The 19,053-nt window shown below is 44.7% G+C and overlaps 3 protein-coding genes across 5 annotated transcripts; 2 read left to right on the top strand and 1 right to left on the bottom strand.

Annotated features, from left to right (window-relative positions):
• Positions 1-127: 127 nt before the first annotated feature.
• On the bottom strand, positions 128-6,665 carry sars2 (seryl-tRNA synthetase 2, mitochondrial). 2 transcript variants are annotated; one of them, XM_029516711.1, is made up of 17 exons: positions 6,202-6,665; positions 5,474-5,825; positions 4,249-4,344; positions 4,133-4,162; positions 3,901-4,041; positions 3,773-3,827; positions 3,597-3,660; positions 3,365-3,470; positions 3,213-3,260; positions 2,948-3,056; positions 2,371-2,416; positions 2,192-2,279; positions 1,989-2,101; positions 1,755-1,848; positions 1,393-1,485; positions 1,239-1,304; positions 128-847 (listed from the first exon to the last, which is right to left on the bottom strand). In XM_029516711.1, exons 2-17 carry the CDS (start codon positions 5,747-5,749, stop codon positions 707-709), a joined length of 1,566 nt encoding a protein of 521 aa, XP_029372571.1. In that variant the 5' UTR covers positions 5,750-5,825; positions 6,202-6,665; the 3' UTR covers positions 128-706. The 2 variants fall into 2 exon arrangements, with proteins under 2 accessions (XP_029372571.1, XP_029372570.1); XM_029516710.1 differs by having other exon boundaries at positions 5,474-6,665.
• On the top strand, positions 6,052-12,899 carry LOC115052552 (kelch-like protein 17). The gene is made up of 5 exons (XM_029516709.1): positions 6,052-6,724; positions 7,051-7,204; positions 7,316-7,394; positions 7,859-8,086; positions 8,210-12,899. The coding sequence occupies exons 2-5, from the start codon at positions 7,051-7,053 to the stop codon at positions 9,705-9,707; spliced, it is 1,959 nt and encodes a 652-aa protein (XP_029372569.1). The 5' UTR covers positions 6,052-6,724; the 3' UTR covers positions 9,708-12,899.
• On the top strand, positions 9,620-18,661 carry slc5a2 (solute carrier family 5 member 2). Of its 2 annotated transcripts, none has more exons than XM_029516707.1 (16): positions 9,620-9,750; positions 13,314-13,425; positions 13,514-13,585; positions 14,089-14,193; positions 14,316-14,375; positions 14,475-14,579; positions 14,678-14,783; positions 15,066-15,146; positions 15,597-15,826; positions 16,415-16,550; positions 16,647-16,754; positions 16,842-16,992; positions 17,182-17,350; positions 17,444-17,659; positions 17,771-17,906; positions 17,989-18,661. In XM_029516707.1, exons 2-16 carry the CDS (start codon positions 13,327-13,329, stop codon positions 18,198-18,200), a joined length of 1,986 nt encoding a protein of 661 aa, XP_029372567.1. In that variant the 5' UTR covers positions 9,620-9,750; positions 13,314-13,326; the 3' UTR covers positions 18,201-18,661. The 2 variants fall into 2 exon arrangements, with proteins under 2 accessions (XP_029372567.1, XP_029372566.1); XM_029516706.1 differs by having other exon boundaries at positions 15,597-15,829.
• Positions 18,662-19,053: the final 392 nt, after the last annotated feature.

The following is a 19,053-nucleotide window of genomic DNA, read 5'->3' as shown; positions in this document are numbered from 1 at the left end:
ACACACACACACACACACACACACAGTATTTCAGGCGTAGGGGCATACATTATTAAACAATCATATCTGAGGGACACAAAACACAAAACGCAGCTACAGGCGCTTTTCCTTTATTTGCAGGTCCATTCAAACATCACCACCTCATGGAACTGCTGCTTAATTACTCCTACACATCAATTACTGATGCCCTACTTTGCAGTAACACCCAGTTGTGTATGTCACCTCAAGGAGCAATTAAAGCAGCCCTTGTCCTCCTCACTCCTCAAGGTCACAGTGTTCTGCAGTGCATATGTGTGTGTGTGTGTGTGTGTGTGTGTGTGTGGAGGGGGGGGGCAGTCTGAACCAACAATAATGGAAAAACATCAGGTATGACAGAAACGGAACTGTTTTTTTATTTTCTCCATATAGTTGTTCCTCAACACTCAACATTCAGACTTCCATTCAAAAATTCATGGCATTTGACAAAATGAGACAAATATATTTAAACTGACAGGAAACTGGTTGGCTTGGGCCAGATATTCAGCTGAAAAGTCAGACTGTATTTCCTCTGAAGCACATTTGAGACCATTGACTTGCAAGCAGAAGTGCAACAAAACGTATGAAACACCCTTGTGTGTTTATGATAAGTACCGACTTCCTGTCTCACTCCCACCTCCTGTGTTTTGTGGACGACAGCTGGCGTCAGAGCAGCACCCTTGTGTTAGCGTCATCTGGTTTTAGGAGCAGGCCTGGGGGGTCGACTGTGCTGGTTTGGCCCGATGTATTTCAGCGGAGTGTAGTTCGGCTTCTCGATCTCTTCCAGACCCAAGTACGGCTGCAGGGCTTGGGGGACACGCACTGTTCCCTCCTGCAGAGAGTCGAGGAGGATGGGCAGGATTAAAAAAAGTAGAAAAAAAAGCAACAAATAAACTGAAAAATAATCACATTTTGATATTTAATTTGGGTATTTTTTTAATACACATTTATATATATATATAAAAGAGCTTTTTTCCTTTTCAGCTGCATGTCAATATAAATATATGGACCATAATATGAGGGATGTTTCAAGCCTCTTGTTGAGTCCAGAGGTCTAACCTGGCATTAAAAAAGGTGCACCTAATAAAGCGAGTGTATAGTGAGTATGTGTATAATCTGTTTTATTTTTCACTAGGGGGAGCTCCTCCATAGTTCATCTTCTCCAAGTTAACCTAAATTATTTTATTCCAGTTATTTTAACAGTCCCTGTGTTGGTGTCTTACTTTTGTCTGGTGAGTCTCCAAGATAGCGATGATGGTTCGGGGGATGGCGCACGCTGTAGCGTTCACCTAGAGCGATAAAAAGCAAACACACACACACATTATGGAGCTGGTGTAACTGCTGCAGGGTAAACCAGCAGTGCTGCCTCATCCTTACTGTGTGGGCGTACTGCAGGCTGCCATCCTCTCGCTCATATAGGATATTGAGGCGTCTGCTCTGGTAGTCTGTACAGTTGGATCCACTGGAAATCTGAGCACATCAAGAAATTAAATCAGAATCATCAGTACTAAGTGGAGCTTTCTGTTCCACAGCAGCCTGGATGTAATGCTAAATTTACTCTGACAACTCTCAGACTGATGGCAGGTTTGTGTGTCCACGCATGAAAACCTATAATATAATAAAGCACTTCATGTGTATCTTCATCAGCAAATCATATGAAGTTCAGTTATCTTCGACATGTGACTTCTGCTGTAGGCATAAGGTAGGTAAGTAGGTAACGATGATATGACGGGGCCGACCTCTCCATAGCTGTTTCTCCCCGGCATCCAGGCTTCGATGTCATACTTCCTGTAAGCAGGAGGACCCAGTTCCTGTGTCGGCATGTCCAGCACTCTGGGGAAAACACACACCAATGCAACTCAAATTAAATTTTAATACGAGTTGTAAGGCATAGTAATCTTTAAAATATGAAATAAAATAGAACATGTTCGACACATCAGAACCACTGAGACTGTGTGCGTTTGTGTTTCGACCTGTAGTGCAACTCCAGTGCAGAGAACATCTCTTTCTGCAAAGACACAAACTCCTCCAGCAGCTGAGAGCTCTCATCTCCAGTTTCATCTGCTGTCACTCCAAACATCTCTACCTGAATTCACACAAACACACATAAAGGTCATATGTCATTTATACCTACACATCCAGAGGAATAACCCATCTGACAACTGGAGCTGCTGACCTTGTTGAAGTGATGAACTCTGTAGAGGCCCCACGTCTCTCTGCCGGTGTCCGTCTCTGCTCTGTAGCAGGTGCTGCTACACACCGTCCTGCAGTGACAGATGACAGCGCCTGTTAGCTGTAATTACTCAAACATAGAAAACTGTATGATGCAAAGTGGGAATGAGGGGCGCTCCTGACCTGACAGGCAGATCTTTCCAGTTTACTGCATGATCCATGAAATAGCCTGAGGAGGAGAGGAACTCATCAGATACAAAAGGATGCCAACCTGGCTCTCATTTCTGAGCTGTGGAGCAGTGTTTGAATGTGCATGATCAGATTGTGTCATATGTCAGATTCAATCTAAACACAGAGACTACAGCAGAAGGGTGTTTTTTGTTTTTTGTTTTTTTGTAATATTGCTTAGTAAACTGTGAATGACTCTTTTCTCTGTGCTTTTGTGCCTCATAGCAGTGTGTCAGCTCTAACCCATTAACATGGATACCAAAATGAAAACTAAGCCGTTCAGCAGCCATCTCACACACACACACACACACAAACACACACACCACACCTGTTGTGTCTCTGGCTGTGTACTAAGCGGTTGCAGCGCCTCCAGTAAAATTAAACATGACAACCAGAAAGCACAGCATCTGCACAGTTCAGTGGAGCTAATGAACATCCTGAGTGCTCATTTATTGTTACTAGAATTCAAAAGCCTTGTTATGATTTCAGCAGATTATGGCAGCATATTAACTTTAATGAAGAACCGTTTCACCTGCCACGCCAACCTCTCCGGTCCCGGCCAGGCAGAGGCCTGGGAAACGAGCCGGGTCCAGGGAGTAGACCTGAGAGCGATGGGCATTAGGCTGCATCCCACAACCCTCCTGGAAGAGAAAAAAGAAAGACAATATGCAGCTTTAAGACACTTTGGGGTTTAAAATGATGCCTGTTTAAGAGACGTGGATCGTAATGAATACTAACAATGCTGTTTATGAGCACTTCAACAACAATCATGCTATTTCAAAAGTTCTGCTACTCACAAACACTGCCCCCCTCAGAATGTCAGGTACAGTCATGGGAATGAAGCCCTGCAGTCAAAGGGACAACTCAAGACTGGCTCCTCTATATCTTAAAAACATAACAATACACACTCATTTTGTAGACATGTTCTCCAAATATGCTGTATAATCACCTGTCGTTGTAGTGTGTCAAGGGCAAAGTTTTGGAGTGCAGTCTGAAGTCTGGCCCCTGCTCCCCTCAGGTAGTAGGACCTGTGGCCTGAGATGTGAGACAGATGCCTGCAGCAGAGGGAAGAGTGAAATGTAATGACCCCCAGTCATATTAAAAGATATTATGGTATCGCTTTCATCACGTTGTATGAAGAAAGTCTCATAAAAGTGGTGCACAGAAAGAGTCATTCTCACCTCTGTCTGATGAGACCCAACTCTTCCCCCAGCTCCACATGGCCTCTGGGCTTGAAATCAAACTCTGCAGCAAACAGTGATGTTGTTATTTAAGAGTTTTTAACTTTTTTTTTTCTCCCCCTTTTTCAAAATCCATTAGGTCAAACTTCAATACCAACGTGATGCATGTGACTCACCTGGTTTCTGTCCGACCAGCTCCACAACCCTGGCCTGGCTCTCATCTCCAACTGGCTGAAAGAGGAAAGAGAAACTTGAATTAACAGCTTCAAATAAAGTGTGTATGTATATTTGTGTTTTTACTAACCACATCAGGGTGCGAGGTGTTGGGTAACCTGAGTGCTTGGCTGTAGTGCTCCTCGTCCAGCTCAGTCTCTCTGGGGTAGAGCTCGTTGAGGCGGATCCGGATCTGTCGGCCCCTCTGCAGAGCCTGGGTGTACTCCGGAAACTGCAGGATAAACAACAGCCATGACAGGAGGAATAACTGCCAACATTGACCGAATAAAACAACAGAGATGGAGGTTTGAAGATGAACTTACATTTGCAAGAGCTTTCTTGTCATTGTTGGACTGTTAGGAGAAATTTAGAGAATATGATTGAGCAAACTGAAAAACACTCATTGCTTGTCAGCACTGCTGTAATAACCTTTACTGACCACGAGTGCTTTGACCAAGTCACCGATTTGACGCTTCTGGTTCTCCAACTCAGAGATTTCTGCCCTCACTGCCTGGAGCTCATGCCACACACATACCTACAATGTGGAAAGTGCACGCACACGCGCACACACACACACACACACACACACACACAGTTAAGAAGCATGAAAAGGCATTAAATCAAAACTCTTAACTTTCAGTGTTCTCTGTGTTCATATCAACTGTATACTGTATGCGTATTTGCTGAGTTTAAATGTCAATTGTTATTTGTGTGTCTTTGTATTGGATCAATAATGCTAAATTTGATAATTTGATATTCTATAAATGCTTCACATCTCTATAAAGGTATACTGACACTGTGTTTTAGTGAGTTTGAACCTATTTCATGGATGACTTTGGGTTTGAAGAAATCGAGGATCGTGTTGGCTTCATTGTACCAACTGTGAGGTTTGGTGGAGGAGGGATAATTGTACAGTATTGCTTTCTGGGGTTGGCCAAGGTCCCTTGGTTCCAGTGTAGGAAAATAATGTTTGGGCTTACCACATCATTTTGGATAATTCCTCCCCCAGTACAAAACGCAAAGGTCATAAAGGCATAGTTGGGTGAGTTTGACAGCCCGTTCAAACACCTTTGGGATAAACTGCAACACAGATTGCAAGCCAGTCCAAAGTTAATGTCTGACCTCACAAATGCTCTTTCGGATGAAAAGGCAAAATATTCTGCAAATACCAAAATCTCTTCCCAGAAGAGTGGAAACGACTACAACAAGCTGACCAACTAACTCCATAGTCATACCAAAGGATTTAGAACGGGATGCCATAACAGCTCCTGTAGGCGGGCCAGTACTGTTACCGATAGTGTATATGCACAGACATTTCATCTGCTGAAGAAGGAATAAAGTTTCATAAATTACTCACGACGCATAATCACGACATGACGTCACACGCAGGTATCAACTACAGCCAATCAGGGTCCAAGGTGTCTTTTGCATAAATGTAATGTGTGTGAGTCCTGAAACCTCCAGTGCCCATAAACCCAAAGTGAAAGTAACATTAAGGGGACATATTGTGATATATAAAGTCGCATTAGATTTCAGCATGAATAAGTAAATTATGAATAAAGCGTTTGTCTTCAATATGTATATTTGCTCCAATTAGGCAATCCACGTCTATTTGCTGTGTGAGGCAGCCTATTTTTGACGGATTCAATGCCACTAACACTCACAATCTTCCTGACATCGTCTGCTCTCAGGTCGCCCTTCCGGCTCTCCACGTTAGCGATGACTTTGTCGGTCTCCTGGCAGACGGCTCTCATGTCCAGCTCGGGCTTGTCGCTGTAGCCTTCGCGGACGTGTTCGTACAAACTGCTCCGGACTCCATGCGAGAGGCGGTGCGGGACCAAAACGCTCGTCGTCCGGCTTGAGCACTGTCCGGACACCGGCTTCAGCACAGTCAGTGCGACTCTTCCAACTCTGGCAACCATGCCGATGCGCGTCGCCATATTTGTCTTGTGGTTGACGTTGCTTTCAGGGGTTGTAGGAAAAATTCGCGTTTTACATCTCCGGCTCCTGGATAAGCTGTTCATCATATAGTCGAAACCCCAGTTAAATCAGCAGTAATATATGTTTAAAAACATATTTAAAATATGTTTTAAAAACATAACTAATAACATTAGCATATATATTTTTTATTTCTCAGCCATTAAAGCGGGGTGCACTTTTTACGGCTATAAATGCTCGTACCGGCCCTGAATGCAACACAAATGCGGAAGTTAACACTTGGGAGAACGATTGAATATAAAACATGATGACAATTTATCATATCATAAATATACAATATATATTTCACTTGTTAAAAAATCACGAAAATAAAAAATTGTTTTATATTTACCGGCGATAGAGAAAAACAACAACAACAACAACAACAACAACAGAAACGAAAAAACAACTCAGCTCTTAACGGCTCCAAATAATCGTCACGAGTCAAAGGTCATCCAATCAGATGAGCGGAAGTTTAACGTTGCGGTAATCCGGTTCAGACATGACAAGTGCGGCCGACCGGAGCTGAAGTCAGTCCAGGTTTTTCTGCCCCCGAAGCCGCTACGAAAACTGCCGCCCTCCCTCCGCCGCGCCGGACGCGTGTGTCTCCTGCCATGGTGGACTGAGCCGAATCCGGACCAGAGCCCTTCCTGCCGGAGGAGAAGTGGTCCCTTTTGTGAGCCAGCTTTGGTCCGTCGGTGGTGATGTTGTTCTCGGGGCCGGAGGAGGAGAAGGAGGAGTAGCAGCCCGACGCGTCCTCGACACAGGCCGGGACGAGCCCCGAAGGAACCAGGACAATCAGATGGGAGCCGGGAAAGCCTCCAGAAACTTCCGGGAATAAGCGGGGGACTTGGATTACAGTCGGTCCACCTCACCAATTCCTTCCTCAAAGTGAGACCCAAACAGCTTTCACGGTGGAAACGAGAAGGAGAGCAAAGGTAAGGTCTTCAAAAAAAAAAAAAAAAAAGGATCCATCTGATGCCACAACAGCAGCATGCTGTGTGTTATTTAAGATCTGGCTGATATTGTAAAAGTGGTGTGAGGTAAATCAGTGGCAATAATATGAAATTATAATAACAGTAAGGTGTACAGTAGGTATAGAGTGTCACAGCAGCACAGATAGCTGTTATCTGGGTCATGTCTGTTGCAGGCCCCTATTTATTCCACCAAGGCCTGGCTGCTACAGATTGGCACTGCTTGCACAAACGCAAAAGTGTTTACTTAATCCATATGCATGTGCATGTGCATGTGTGTTGATTGCCAGATGAATGCTGTGCGGGGGGGCACAGTCACCTGGCGTCCCCAGCCGTGGCAGGACGGAGATGGCGGAGGAGGGGAGCCACTGTCAGACAGCGACTCGGAGGAGGAGGACTTCCCCGATGACAGCACCACGCCGTTGGGGGACTACATCACACACGGTAAGATAGGGAGGGGAAGGTTTATTCTCGCCTGCCCCGCCTTGACCTTTCAACCTCCAATACTTTGTCAGCATCCCTTCCTCACCCATGTTTCTGTTCTCTCACACTTAGGATTGAAGCAGCTCCTGGATGCTCAGCAGCTGTGTGATGTTACTCTGCTTGTTGAGGGAAAGAAGTTCATGTGTCACAGGTAAAATGCCATTCCTATATCATTCAAAGCAGTGTGGTAATGGACTCTCTTTACATATATATTGGGATGAGTATTTCAGGCAGGGCTGCTGTCAAACGGACAAATCATCAAGACCCCATCATTTTGCTAAACAGATTACTGATTAATGGAGTAATAACCTCTCCTAATAATACTAAGTGTACTATTGAGCTGACATTTGAAGCAAAGATAAGGAGAAACAAAGGAAAATGAATAAACATGTAGCTTCTGACAAAGCTGCTGTGATATAGGCCATATCTGTTTTCTTGCTGAAGCTCTTTCAGCTTTTGTATGATATCAAAGAGAAAATATCAAAAAGACCATGCTGACTTATTTTTTTGACATCATAGAAAATGTTTAATTTGTGTAGATTTTTTTGCTGCTTTCACAAAAGTAAATACTGTCCATACTCCTCCCTTTTTCCTTCCAACTTTCTCTCCGCTCAGAGTCCTCCTAGCAGCCGTGAGTCCTTACTTCCGGGCAATGTTCACCAGCCCTCTGGTGGAGTCTCGCCTCACTGAGATCCGGCTGGAGGAAGTGACACCGTCTGTCATGGAGACAGTCATCCAGTTTGTGTACACTGGTGAGGCGGGACTCTCTCTTGACACAGCTGAGGATCTGTTTGTGGCTGCAAACCGGCTTCAGGTCATGCCCCTTCAAGACCTGTGCTCCAGGTAAGCCTGCTGTGCAAAAGTCACAGATTGTGATACAGTCAGTTCTGTTTTTACGTTGATATTCTTTTGTTTCCTTGCCCTGCTTGTTTCGATTCTATCATCTCTCCACTCTTGTCTCTTCAGGTTTCTGTTTGAGCATCTCTCGGTAGACAACTGTCTGGGGATGTATTCTCTGGCTCGCTCTCACCATGACCAGCTGCTGCTTCGTGCATCCCTTCGACTTGTAGCACAGCACTTCCCCCGCGTAGCCCGGCAGAAAGACTTCCTCTTACTTGATCACGGCACCTTAGGCAGCCTCCTGAGCTCAGACCGTCTGGGAGTGGACTCTGAGGCAGAGGTCTATGATGCAGCACGCCGCTGGGCAGAGCACCAGCCCTTGGACCGCTATGCCCACATGCCGGCGCTGCTTCACCACCTGAGGCCGGGGCTGCTATCCCAGGAAGAGAGTCGAAGACTGAGCCAGGAGTTGGGCCCCGCTGCAGCTGGGGAGGGCCTTGGGGGGCCTCTCAGGCCACGAGAGGGAATGTTTGAGAAAAAGATTGTCTGTGTGGATCTGACACCACGGGAAGATGAGAATTTAGTGGCAAGAGACTACACGGTGGATTGCTTTGATCCTCGGACAGGGAAGTGGGAGAAACTAGCAGCGCTTGGATCACTTGTCAGTCCTGGCTGCACTGCAGTTGGTGACAGGCTCTTTGTAGCTGGTGGGATCCTGCGGACAGGCTCTGTGTCTGCAGCGGTGCATGAATATGATGCCGTGTTGGACCGCTGGATGGAGCGCCCTTCAATGGTCCAGCCCCGGGCTATGTTAGGCCTGCTGGGTTGTGGAGAGTCACTCTATGCCTTAGGTGGCAGTAACCGCTCAGCCCTGATGGATTCCAGTGAGACCCTGGAGCTCAGTACACTACAATGGGCTCCGGGGCCTCGGCTTCCGCTGCCTCTACGAGCCTTTGCCGGCGCTGCGTTACGTGGACGCCTTTATCTTCTGGGTGGAACAACGCTAGAACAGAACCGGGCTGTGGTCCACTCAGGGGTGCTTATTTATCACACCCTAACAGACTGCTGGACACGTGTGGCGCTGGACTCTGGTGCCACCTGCCTTGCCGGAGGAGTAGCAGTGCGGGGAGGAGTCTGTGCAATTGGGGGATACATGAGGGACACAACCAAGTTCCTGGATGGAAACTACACTAATCTGGAGACTTTAGACGCCACTGGGCGTGTTCTGTTTTTCAGAGAGGGCAGGGGGTCTGGGGTAGAGAGGGAAGTAACTGGGGGAGGGGTGATGGTCTCTGCAGAGCAGCGGGGGGCCGCAGGTGGTGGCAGTGACCGAGCCCCAAGCCCTGTGGTATTTCCTGGGCTGCCACGGCGAATAGCAGCTGGGGGTGTGGCCAGGTGGAAAAGGAGAATTTACGTGCTTGGCGGGGAAAACGGTTCACGGTTCTATGACAGTGTGTACTGTTGGAAGCCCGGCTGGCGCAGCTGGGTCCAGAGACGTGAAAAACTCCCTGGCGATACTGGAGGAGTGAGCCAGTTTGGATGCACCACCCTGAAATTCCCTAAGAAACACATCCTGTCCAGATTGAGACTAGCCAAAGAGAACTGCAAGAAGGCGGCCGACTAGTTTGACAGGGACCAGTACAACTGAAGTAGAGGCAGCTGTTCAGGTGACACAGAGATGAGCTCCAGGCCGAGTTTAAATTAGCTCTACCTTGACCTCATGACATCTTGGTGCTGAGATGAAAATACTAATTCAATATCAGTGCAGCCACACAGCAGAATATTAATGGACTGGACCAGACTCGTCTAACTAAATTTATTATGGATATTCAGATTTACAGCCAGATAGTAAGTGGAGCCAAAAACTGGCAACACTCGCCTGAATGTAATCAAATCCACCAGTACACAGTTAATTCATTTAAGAGAGGAAGGGGCCTTGACAACATCACAAAAAGATGTTGTCACTTTTTTTTTTTTTTAAATTCCAAGTCTGTTTTTTCAGAAGTTGAGACACAAGGAGACCTGCACATTTCTGACAAGGCTGTGTTTCACTGATGGGCCCAAACTAAACGGACTTTACTAGTGTCTGAGCCAAAACCATTTGCACATTGAAGAAGCGGCTTCAGTCTGCTTGTCTGCAGCAGAACATCCTGCCACCAAGTGTTGATAGTAATTGCTTCTGTGAATGAACTTAAATGTACCTGTCCTTTGAGCAATTCTCAGAAAACGCAAGTTTTATGTTGCAACCTCGTGTTTCGGCTGCAAAAGTAACACAAGCGTTTATTCTTTTCTTTAAAGGTCCTTTTCTGACCGCTAACTGTCTCATGGCGTTGCTTTGCTGTTTTCTCTCCTGCTCCCTTGCCGCCTGTTATCCTTGGAGGGATTTTTTTCTCCTTTGTTGTCACTCACAAACTTTCAAATGTTTTTTCCTTGTAACCCTTCCTAAAATTGTTGCTGCAATTAAGGGCTATCTAAAAAGATTTCACTTGAAAGGAAACACATCACATGAAACATATCAAAATGTTCGAATTTCATTCGTTCAGCTGTTGACTGATTTATGATAATTTACCAGATAAAGTGCATGTATTACAGATCTGACTTCCAAAATTTTGCACAGATTTTATCACTTACTTCATTAATTAGTGAAGATGTGGACTACTGTTTGTCTTTGGCTGTGCGTTTTAAAGTCCATCATAGATAAAACTAAGCTGCTTCTTATCCCAGGAAAAGCCTGTCCCTCTGCTGAGTGCTGGACCTCAGTCTAATCCCTCATAAACAGAAACGCTGAAGCGTTTGATAACTTGTAGTTGTGATTGGCTCATTTAGACCCCTGTGTGCTCCGCGCAGGACTAAGACTGTGCTTCATCCATGTTTTGAGTATTCTTATTTAAAGGCTCCACCAAGGTGGAACATATCATTGGGAGAAATGTGCAGAAGGGGCTGGATGACAGATGATGATAGATATGATGAGAGCACCAGAACAATACGGCAAAACATCTTTCAGTGGTGGAAATTTCCATGTCAAGGTGATTCAGTAGATCTTCATGACACTGTAGTGCAGGAATGATCCTTTTTCATCGTCCAGGGTCAAAACTGAAATACAAATTGTTTAGCTAGTTTTAAAGTAGTTTTGGGTACCTGTATGAATCCCACTGTACAATTACAGTGATAGTTGGTGTATATGACTCAGTCCAGCATCTTTCCGAAACATTCAAGTCTGGCGAACATTTGTCTTTACTTGATTCAGCAGCTGTGGCAAAACAGCATTTTTCTTCCAGTTGCTCCAGCTTTTGGGACGTGTGAATGTGTTTGGCACAGACGTTATGACTCATTTCAGCACACTAGAATTGCACATAATTTATTGAAATGTATTTTTTAGGGTTTTCTTTCTTTTTTTTTTTTTTTTTGGTTATTGTTAAATGGTAGCTTGCTCAGACTACAGGAGGCCCAGCTGTACTGTAGGTTTAGACAGAACTGTCAACAAGGAGCACATGTGTTTAGACCTCAGTGACTGAAAAGTCACAAAGTTTGCCCAGAAACTAAAGCACATTGCTTTTGCTGTAAGCTGCTGTTTTCTTTTGAATCTTGTCCCCTCTGTTTCCTGCTTTTATTTATTTGAATTGCCAATTTCCAGTTTCTTCTGGGGGAGATATATGCATGTTGGAAAACATGGTGATCTGCGATTGAAATCTGAAAAATATGTCTATGGCATCAAAACTATTGAGGTTCAAAATGTAAAACACAGCAGGAAATAGTTTTTACTGTTAAACGACTTTACCATTTCTACAAAGTTTTCATCACAGCAGACCAGGCTTTACTTTTCAGATGTAATTTGGACACTGTTTACTTAAGTAAATCAGTGTGACACCAAACAATTTACACCTGCTGAAAAGTTTGGCTGCAGTGGGGAAACAGCTCTATCATAATATTTAACCAACTGAAGATAAATTCAAGTTTCATCCCCAAAAAAAGACAGAAATTTGTCTTTACCCATGTTTGCCTCATAACTTAAGCATAACCTAAATCACCCAACAGGAAGTTACATTTCATGGGTTTATCCTTCCATAAAAAACTTTCCAGAGTTATCATGACTCAGTCTCTCTTGAGAACTTAACAGTGGAACTTCCCCAATTTTCCATCTAACAGCACATTTAACATGCGAGATAACGAACTCCAGTAACTCAGAAGCTGCATCCGTTTCGAGTTCATTCTAACACAATGAGTGCTTGGTCTGGATTAATACATGACATAATTCAAATTTATTCCACTATAAGTAATTAAAACGTCAATATTCCAGGATCTCTTTTCTCAACCACCGTTTGTCCTTAAGACATTTTATATTGTCACATTTCGTACCTGCTAAATATGACTTGAGCTGTGCAACTGACCAAAATGCATCAGGAGGATAAGGCAGAAGGATTTTATTTTTTAATTCAATAGATACCATTTTTCAGGAGATGTGAGCTTGTGTTTTTTGGAAACATCCGTGGTACAGTTTCATGTTTTACTTTCCACATCATGCTCTAATTTCTCACCCAGAAATGTTAAAGAACTGAATTTTTCTTTTTTCTCTCCTGTGCTTACAGCTTGTATGACATGTGAAAAGTGATTGTGTATGCATGCATGTTTTCTATGCCGAGTCGTAAATCTGTTCAACACGAGCTCTTTGCACACATGAAACATCCACGTTACTGTGCCCATTCAGAGAAATGAAGCTGCTCTCATTTGTACAATCTAATGATTTGTCAACTGAAAGGCAAATGGATGTTTTGATGGAAGCAGTGCTATCAAACAATTAAAGGACTATTTGCTTACATCTTTGTTTTTACTGACTGAGTTCATAACAAGTGTACAAACACTCGGCTGATTAATGCGACTGAGAGGTTGAGATGAGATTGGCTGAATGGCTGAACTAAAGCTGCAACCCAAAAATCTTCTCGTGAAGGGGAGTACCTGTACATTTCAACATGTAAACTGCTGAAAATTCATCAGGATTAAATGACTGAAATCCTGTTTTTCATGACACCGTAATAATTACTGTAATTATTAAACTGCTGAATCTGCTCCATTGACTCAGCCGGACAAAGTCCTGCTTCAGACTGGCCATCCCAAGTTTAGGCTCCATAAGCCTCCAGCCTGTTAAACGATCCTGCCGGGTACAACAAGTGAATCACTTCAAGCTTCTGATTAGAATAAACAGATTTCAAAAAAATTTTTTTTTTTTTTTCAGGTACAAGTGGAAAATGGAGAATCCCCCGTCAGACAAGGTGATCATAAACAACCCACTAGACATCACTGTCATCATCGGATATTTCATCTTGGTCATCAGTGTTGGCGTTTGGGTGAGTGCACGACGTTATTAGGATTTAATAAAATGAGTATATGTATAATGTGATGATGCATAAAAGAGACTGTCCTGTCCTGTTCTAGTCCCTGTTTCGGAGCAATCGTGGGACAGTGGGTGGATATTTCCTGGCTGGGCGGACGATGACCTGGTGGCCAGTAAGTTAGACCTGTAAACTTTTACTCCAGTGATCAGCCTGTATGTTGACAGATCAACTTCAGTCATTCAGAAATTGTCATGATTTGACATTTTGTCCACTGTATACAGTATATGTAAATAGATTTTCTGCAAAAGATCCACCTGGTTTGATTCACTGGAACAGCTGAAGCTTCGTATTAACTTCAGATGAACTTTTAATAGGTATTTTTGAGCAAAATGTAACTGACATGAAGAAAAGATTTTCCTCCCATCACTCCCACCCAAACACCTGACTATGAGGACAAAATCTGCCCCTGAAGGTCGTAACTCCTTCTGTGATCAATACACACTTGGACTGTTTTTAATCTTAGCAGCAACATCTTGGAGTGATACATGGTTTGAGTTTAGCTGCATGAGCTTTTTGGGTGACAGTCCATCAGTATGTTCTTATTGGTCTGCTCTGGTAGACTTTATGCGACGTCTCTGTAGGTGTTGATGTGCCGGTACTCTTGTTTTGTTTCAGGTTGGTGCGTCTCTGTTTGCCAGCAACATCGGCAGTGGTCACTTTGTGGGCTTGGCCGGGACTGGGGCGGCGAGTGGCATCGCTGTGGGAGGCTTCGAGTGGAACGTAGGCCACATCCCTAACTGATCATTCACGTCTTTACATACTGAGTTGATTCACGTGCTACATGACAAACAACCACCTCTCAGCTGTTGATGTTGATGTTGTTGTGATGTTGACCGTGTCAGGCTCTTTTCATTGTGCTGCTGCTGGGCTGGTTGTTTGTGCCCGTCTACCTCACAGCTGGGGTAAGTTCACAGTTGTGTGATGATGATTTCAGTCCTCTGGAGCGCCACCAGCTGGATCATTCACTGTTTGTTGCTGTGCGTTCGTATGTGCCCTCTCAGGTGATCACGATGCCTCAGTACCTGAAGAAGAGGTTCGGCGGGATGAGGATAAGCCTCTATCTCTCTGTTATTTCACTCTTCCTCTACATTTTCACCAAAATCTCAGTGAGTTATCCTTTCTGACAACACACAGCTGAAAAAATATACAAACTGTATTCCTGTCTTCACCCCCCCCCCCCCCCTCTTTGACTTTGTCTCTCCAGGTAGACATGTTTTCAGGAGCTGTGTTTATCCAGCAGGCGCTGGGCTGGAACATCTATGTGGCTGTCATCGCCCTTCTGTTGATAACCGCCTTGTACACTATTACAGGTGTGTGTCTGTGCATGTGTATATTTGTGTACCTATGAATTGAACCTGATCCATGAGGTACAGATATTATAAGGGTAGAGACTATTTCTTTTTTTTTTTGCCACAGTGGTTGTTTAATTAGCCTTTGTGTCGTATGTCATCCCTTATCTGTCAATATGTCATCATCTGGGTTCATTTAGTTCAGGCACAGAGGCAAATTGGTAACAAGAGACTTTTGTTTGAAACTGGTGGTGTGTGTGTGTGTGTGTGTGTGTGTGTGTGTGTGTGTGTGCGCGCGCCTAGGTGGCCTGGCTGCTCTAATGTACACAGACACAGTTCAGACTTTTGTCATCATTGCTGGAGCTTTTGTCCTCACTGGCTTCTGTAAGTACTTTACAGATATTTCACAGTTGGTGTTTCCGCCCTCCGTCAGTCTTTTTTCTTCTAAAAACAGGAAAGACATTAACCAGGGTCACTAATCATTGACTTGACTACAGCGGTGTACAGTGTGCTGACACCGCAGACACACAATGCCCTCCACAACCTTAATCAATACATCTCAGGCTAATCCAGGTCGGACCTAATAAAGGCTGAACAGAGGGAAGAGCAGCCAGCTATTGCGAGTTGTTGAACCGTTGAGCAGATAGTGCTGACTCAGCAGCTGGATCACATATAATGCCAGACAACAGAGCTCTTCTTCAAATGAGTAGAAAATGATAAATGCCACCACAGTTACCTTTTTCATGCAGCAGCTCTGCTTTGTGTGTTAACACTGCTGATTGTGTGTGTGTGACATTCACACAAAATGATGCTGGGCACTCCTTCTCCCCTCAGCCTTTGCTGAGGTTGGAGGTTTCAGCTCCCTGATGGACAAATACAGCTCTGCCTTTCCAAGGAATGTCTCCTCTGTGGACACCCAGCGCTACAACATCTCATCCCACTGCTACACCCCCAGACAGGACGCCTTCAACCTGCTGAGGGACGCCACCACCGGCGACCTGCCCTGGCCTGGGGTGTTGGTTGGGATTGCTATAGTGGGAGGCTGGTACTGGTGCACAGACCAGGTGGTTTCCTTTCAGTCCAGTTAAAATGTTTTTGGTTTTGTTTCTCAAGCTTAAGATTTTAGGATAGATAACAGAAATGACCTGCCGGCCATCTTCAGGCTGCACCTTCCCACAGAGCCAAAGACACAAGATACACATTATCGTACGAAAAGTTCAGACCATAAAAATAATAATATGATAGTAGTAATAAAAAAATAAAACCACAAAACCCTTTGGCTGCTTTCCGGCTAACTGCAGCTAGCAAAGGAAATAATTTACCATTTATGCTGGAAAAAACATTTAGGTTTCAATACATAAATGAGGCTGCAGTCAATGAAAGCATCAATCCTGATGCGAGTTTTCTCTTTTAAAAACATGGAATTATTAATTTAATGATGTAAATCATTGTATTTAACACAAAAAGAAAGTCATAGAAAAACATTGCAGGGTGTTTTATTCCATGTGATCACATTTAAAAGATTTACAGCATCTTTTTGAACATTTTTTTAAAACTCATCGAGACTTTCTGCTCTGCTCCGCACCGCCGACATACTGCTGGTGATGAGAGCAAACCTCTAAATAATTGATGTGTGCCTTTTATCTCTTCAGGTGATCGTGCAGAGGTGCCTTGCGGCTCGTAGTCTGACCCACGTGAAGGCCGGATGCATCATGTGTGGCTACCTCAAACTGCTGCCTATGTTCCTCATGGTGTTCCCCGGCATGATCAGCAGGGTCCTCTACCCGGGTTTGTGGTTGACACGTAAAGGAAGACCTTACAGTGCAATATTAGAAGTGCAGTAGACACCACATCTTTGCACTGTGTGTCTCCATCCACCTGCAGATGAGGTTGGCTGTGTTGTCCCTGAAATATGTAAGGAAGTGTGCGGCACTGAAGTGGGCTGCTCCAACATTGCTTATCCTAAACTGGTGGTGTCCGTCATGCCCAACGGTAAGCGCACGACGACTCCCTTTAAAGAAACTCTTTAAAAAAGAAACCCTTTTTTTTGTTCCATCTCCTCCTCTTTTCTGCCTGCAGGTCTGCGAGGTCTGATGCTGGCCGTCATGTTGGCTGCTCTCATGTCCTCTTTGGCCTCCATCTTTAACAGCAGCAGCACTTTGTTCACCATGGACATCTGGACTCGCGTCAGACCACAGGCCACCGAGCGTGAGCTCATTATTGTGGGCAGGTAAGTGGACAGCGTTGTGATAAATAGACACAAAACTGAATGTAGGATGGGTTTTATTTTCCCTTTCTCTCATTCAATGATTGTCTAAACAAAGTTCCTGTCTCTGTCATAAGACAGAGATCGTTCCAAGCTGCCTGATGTGTGATGCTGATGCTGCGATGATGATCTTGTGTTCCCCTGCTCCTTTAGAGTCTGGGTGCTTTGCATCGTAGCCGTCAGCATCTGCTGGATCCCTGTTGTCCAGGCGGCTCAGAGCGGCCAGCTGTTCGATTACATCCAGTCCATCTCCAGCTACCTGGCCCCCCCTATTGCCTCCGTCTTCCTGCTGGCTGTGTTTGTTAAGAGGGTCAATGAGACGGTGAGATTGTGTCTGCACTCAATGCAACACGTGAAGATATTACATCATATTATCGCTGATTATGAAACAAAATACTAAGTGAAATCCTTTCAGGGTGCTTTCTGGGGTCTGATCGGTGGCCTGGGGATGGGCCTGTGCAGGATGTTGCCTGAGTTCTGGTTTGGTACCGGCAGCTGTATTTTCCCATCTAGCTGCCCGTTCTTGGTGTGTGGGATCCACTACCTTCACTTTGCCATCATCCTCTTCGCCTGTACGTCAGTGCTGGTGCTGCTGGTCAGCTACTGCAGCCAGCCCATAGAGGATCAACACGTAAGTAACCTGTTCCTGTATTCAGAGGTGCACAGAGTCAAGACCTGAGCTCTGCAGTCGTTAGGAAAGTGTGAGATAGTCTGAGCACTCCCTCCTTTTCTGCTCTTCCAGCTCCATCGTCTGGTTTTCAGCCTTCGCCACTCCAAAGAGGAACGGAAGGATTTAGACTGGGAGCAAGAAGAGAGAGGAAGAAGAGCTCGACAGGAAGCCAGGGAAAGGGCGAGGGAGGACAACACTGGAGACGCGGGTGAGAAAGAAATGAAACTGCCGTCAGGAAGACACACAAACAGAACAAAAACACACTAAATTATAACTCTGTTTAATTGCAGTGGCTGAGAGGGAAGAGAAGTCTGGTGTCTGTCCCCTGATTGGCCGTTTCTGCAGAGGGAGCGGAGGCTCCCTGGACCTCGAGCAGGAAGAACCTGAGGCGACGGGGCAGATGCCTGACATCACTGAGGACCCGGTGTGGAAATACACTGTGGATGCTAACGCTCTCATCATGATGGCTGCCGCCGTCTTCATGTGGGGTTACTTTGCTTAACTGAGCCTGTTTGTTCCTGCAGCTGAGAGCAGATGTTAAAATACACAGATGAACACAGCAGTGTCGCCATCTGTTGGCAATGACTCATCACTACTCACCACTAACACGAAGCTGGCAGCCATGTACATACCAACAGTATCACTTCTCTGCAGAGCATGATGGGATGTGAGCTGCTGCGTTTCTCCGCTTTTAAAAGGGCAGCATCAAAATGTTTCATCAGGTTAGAACACCATTACTGTATACTGTTACGTGCTAATTCAATCACCAGTCAGGCTTCACCTGCAACCAGCGCAGAGAAAGAACTTTTAGAGTCAGGTATCAGATAAAGTGTTAAATGTCAAGTGGCTCTATGATTTGTTTTCTCTCTTAAAACTTATCTTGAATAAATCACTACAGGAAGAAGTTGAGAGACTTTAAAAACTCTCACTCGAAGGTAAAAGCTGAATATGGCAGGAGTAAGACATATCATAGATTGATGTTAAACTTTGTTTTTATTAAAAAAAAAAACACATTATATAATATTACTGACTTTTCTGTTCCGCCTCAAGCTCTTTGAAGCTTATCTATGTTGTGAAGACTCTGACCATCTCTGATAATCGTTGTTACCCTCATTGCAAAAGGACAAATGATTGACGCAATCGCTGTAGATTAAACCTGGAATTTACTTATCACACACCACACAGACCAGGAAGCAGTTCAGATTTCCAGTTTTTAATCATCACTTCTGTTTTTATTTAAGCAGATATTTTCCATTAGCATTGTACATTGTCTGGAACCTACAGAGTTCTCCCATGACTACCCAACCGTCTTCCCACCTCCATGCAGAGTTTCAGCATCATTCATCAAATCAGTT

The sequence above is a fragment of the Echeneis naucrates genome, chromosome 13 (assembly GCF_900963305.1).
Source record: "Echeneis naucrates chromosome 13, fEcheNa1.1, whole genome shotgun sequence".
Lineage (NCBI taxonomy): Eukaryota > Metazoa > Chordata > Actinopteri > Carangiformes > Echeneidae > Echeneis > Echeneis naucrates.
Note: the sequence above shows the minus strand (reverse complement) of the source record. Positions and strands in the feature narration are given on the sequence as shown.

What these genes read in the sequence shown, in the direction of transcription:
- slc5a2 (XM_029516706.1), top strand. Translation starts at nt 13,327, where the DNA reads ATGGAGAATCCCCCGTCAGACAAGGTGATCATAAACAACCCACTAGAC. An exon ending in TCATCAGTGTTGGCGTTTGG is followed by an intron (nt 13,426 to 13,513) that starts GTGAGTGCACGA and finishes GTCCTGTTCTAG; the next exon opens with TCCCTGTTTCGGAGCAATCG. An exon ending in CGCCTTGTACACTATTACAG is followed by an intron (nt 14,784 to 15,065) that starts GTGTGTGTCTGT and finishes GCGCGCGCCTAG; the next exon opens with GTGGCCTGGCTGCTCTAATG.
- LOC115052552 (XM_029516709.1), top strand. Translation starts at nt 7,051, where the DNA reads ATGAATGCTGTGCGGGGGGGCACAGTCACCTGGCGTCCCCAGCCGTGG. An exon ending in GGGGGACTACATCACACACG is followed by an intron (nt 7,205 to 7,315) that starts GTAAGATAGGGA and finishes TCTCACACTTAG; the next exon opens with GATTGAAGCAGCTCCTGGAT. An exon ending in CTTCAAGACCTGTGCTCCAG is followed by an intron (nt 8,087 to 8,209) that starts GTAAGCCTGCTG and finishes TTGTCTCTTCAG; the next exon opens with GTTTCTGTTTGAGCATCTCT.
- sars2 (XM_029516710.1), bottom strand. Translation starts at nt 5,836, where the DNA reads ATGATGAACAGCTTATCCAGGAGCCGGAGATGTAAAACGCGAATTTTT. An exon ending in GCTGGTCGGACAGAAACCAG is followed by an intron (nt 3,661 to 3,772) that starts GTGAGTCACATG and finishes TGTTTGCTGCAG; the next exon opens with AGTTTGATTTCAAGCCCAGA. An exon ending in TGGAGACTCACCAGACAAAA is followed by an intron (nt 848 to 1,238) that starts GTAAGACACCAA and finishes GACTCTCTGCAG; the next exon opens with GAGGGAACAGTGCGTGTCCC.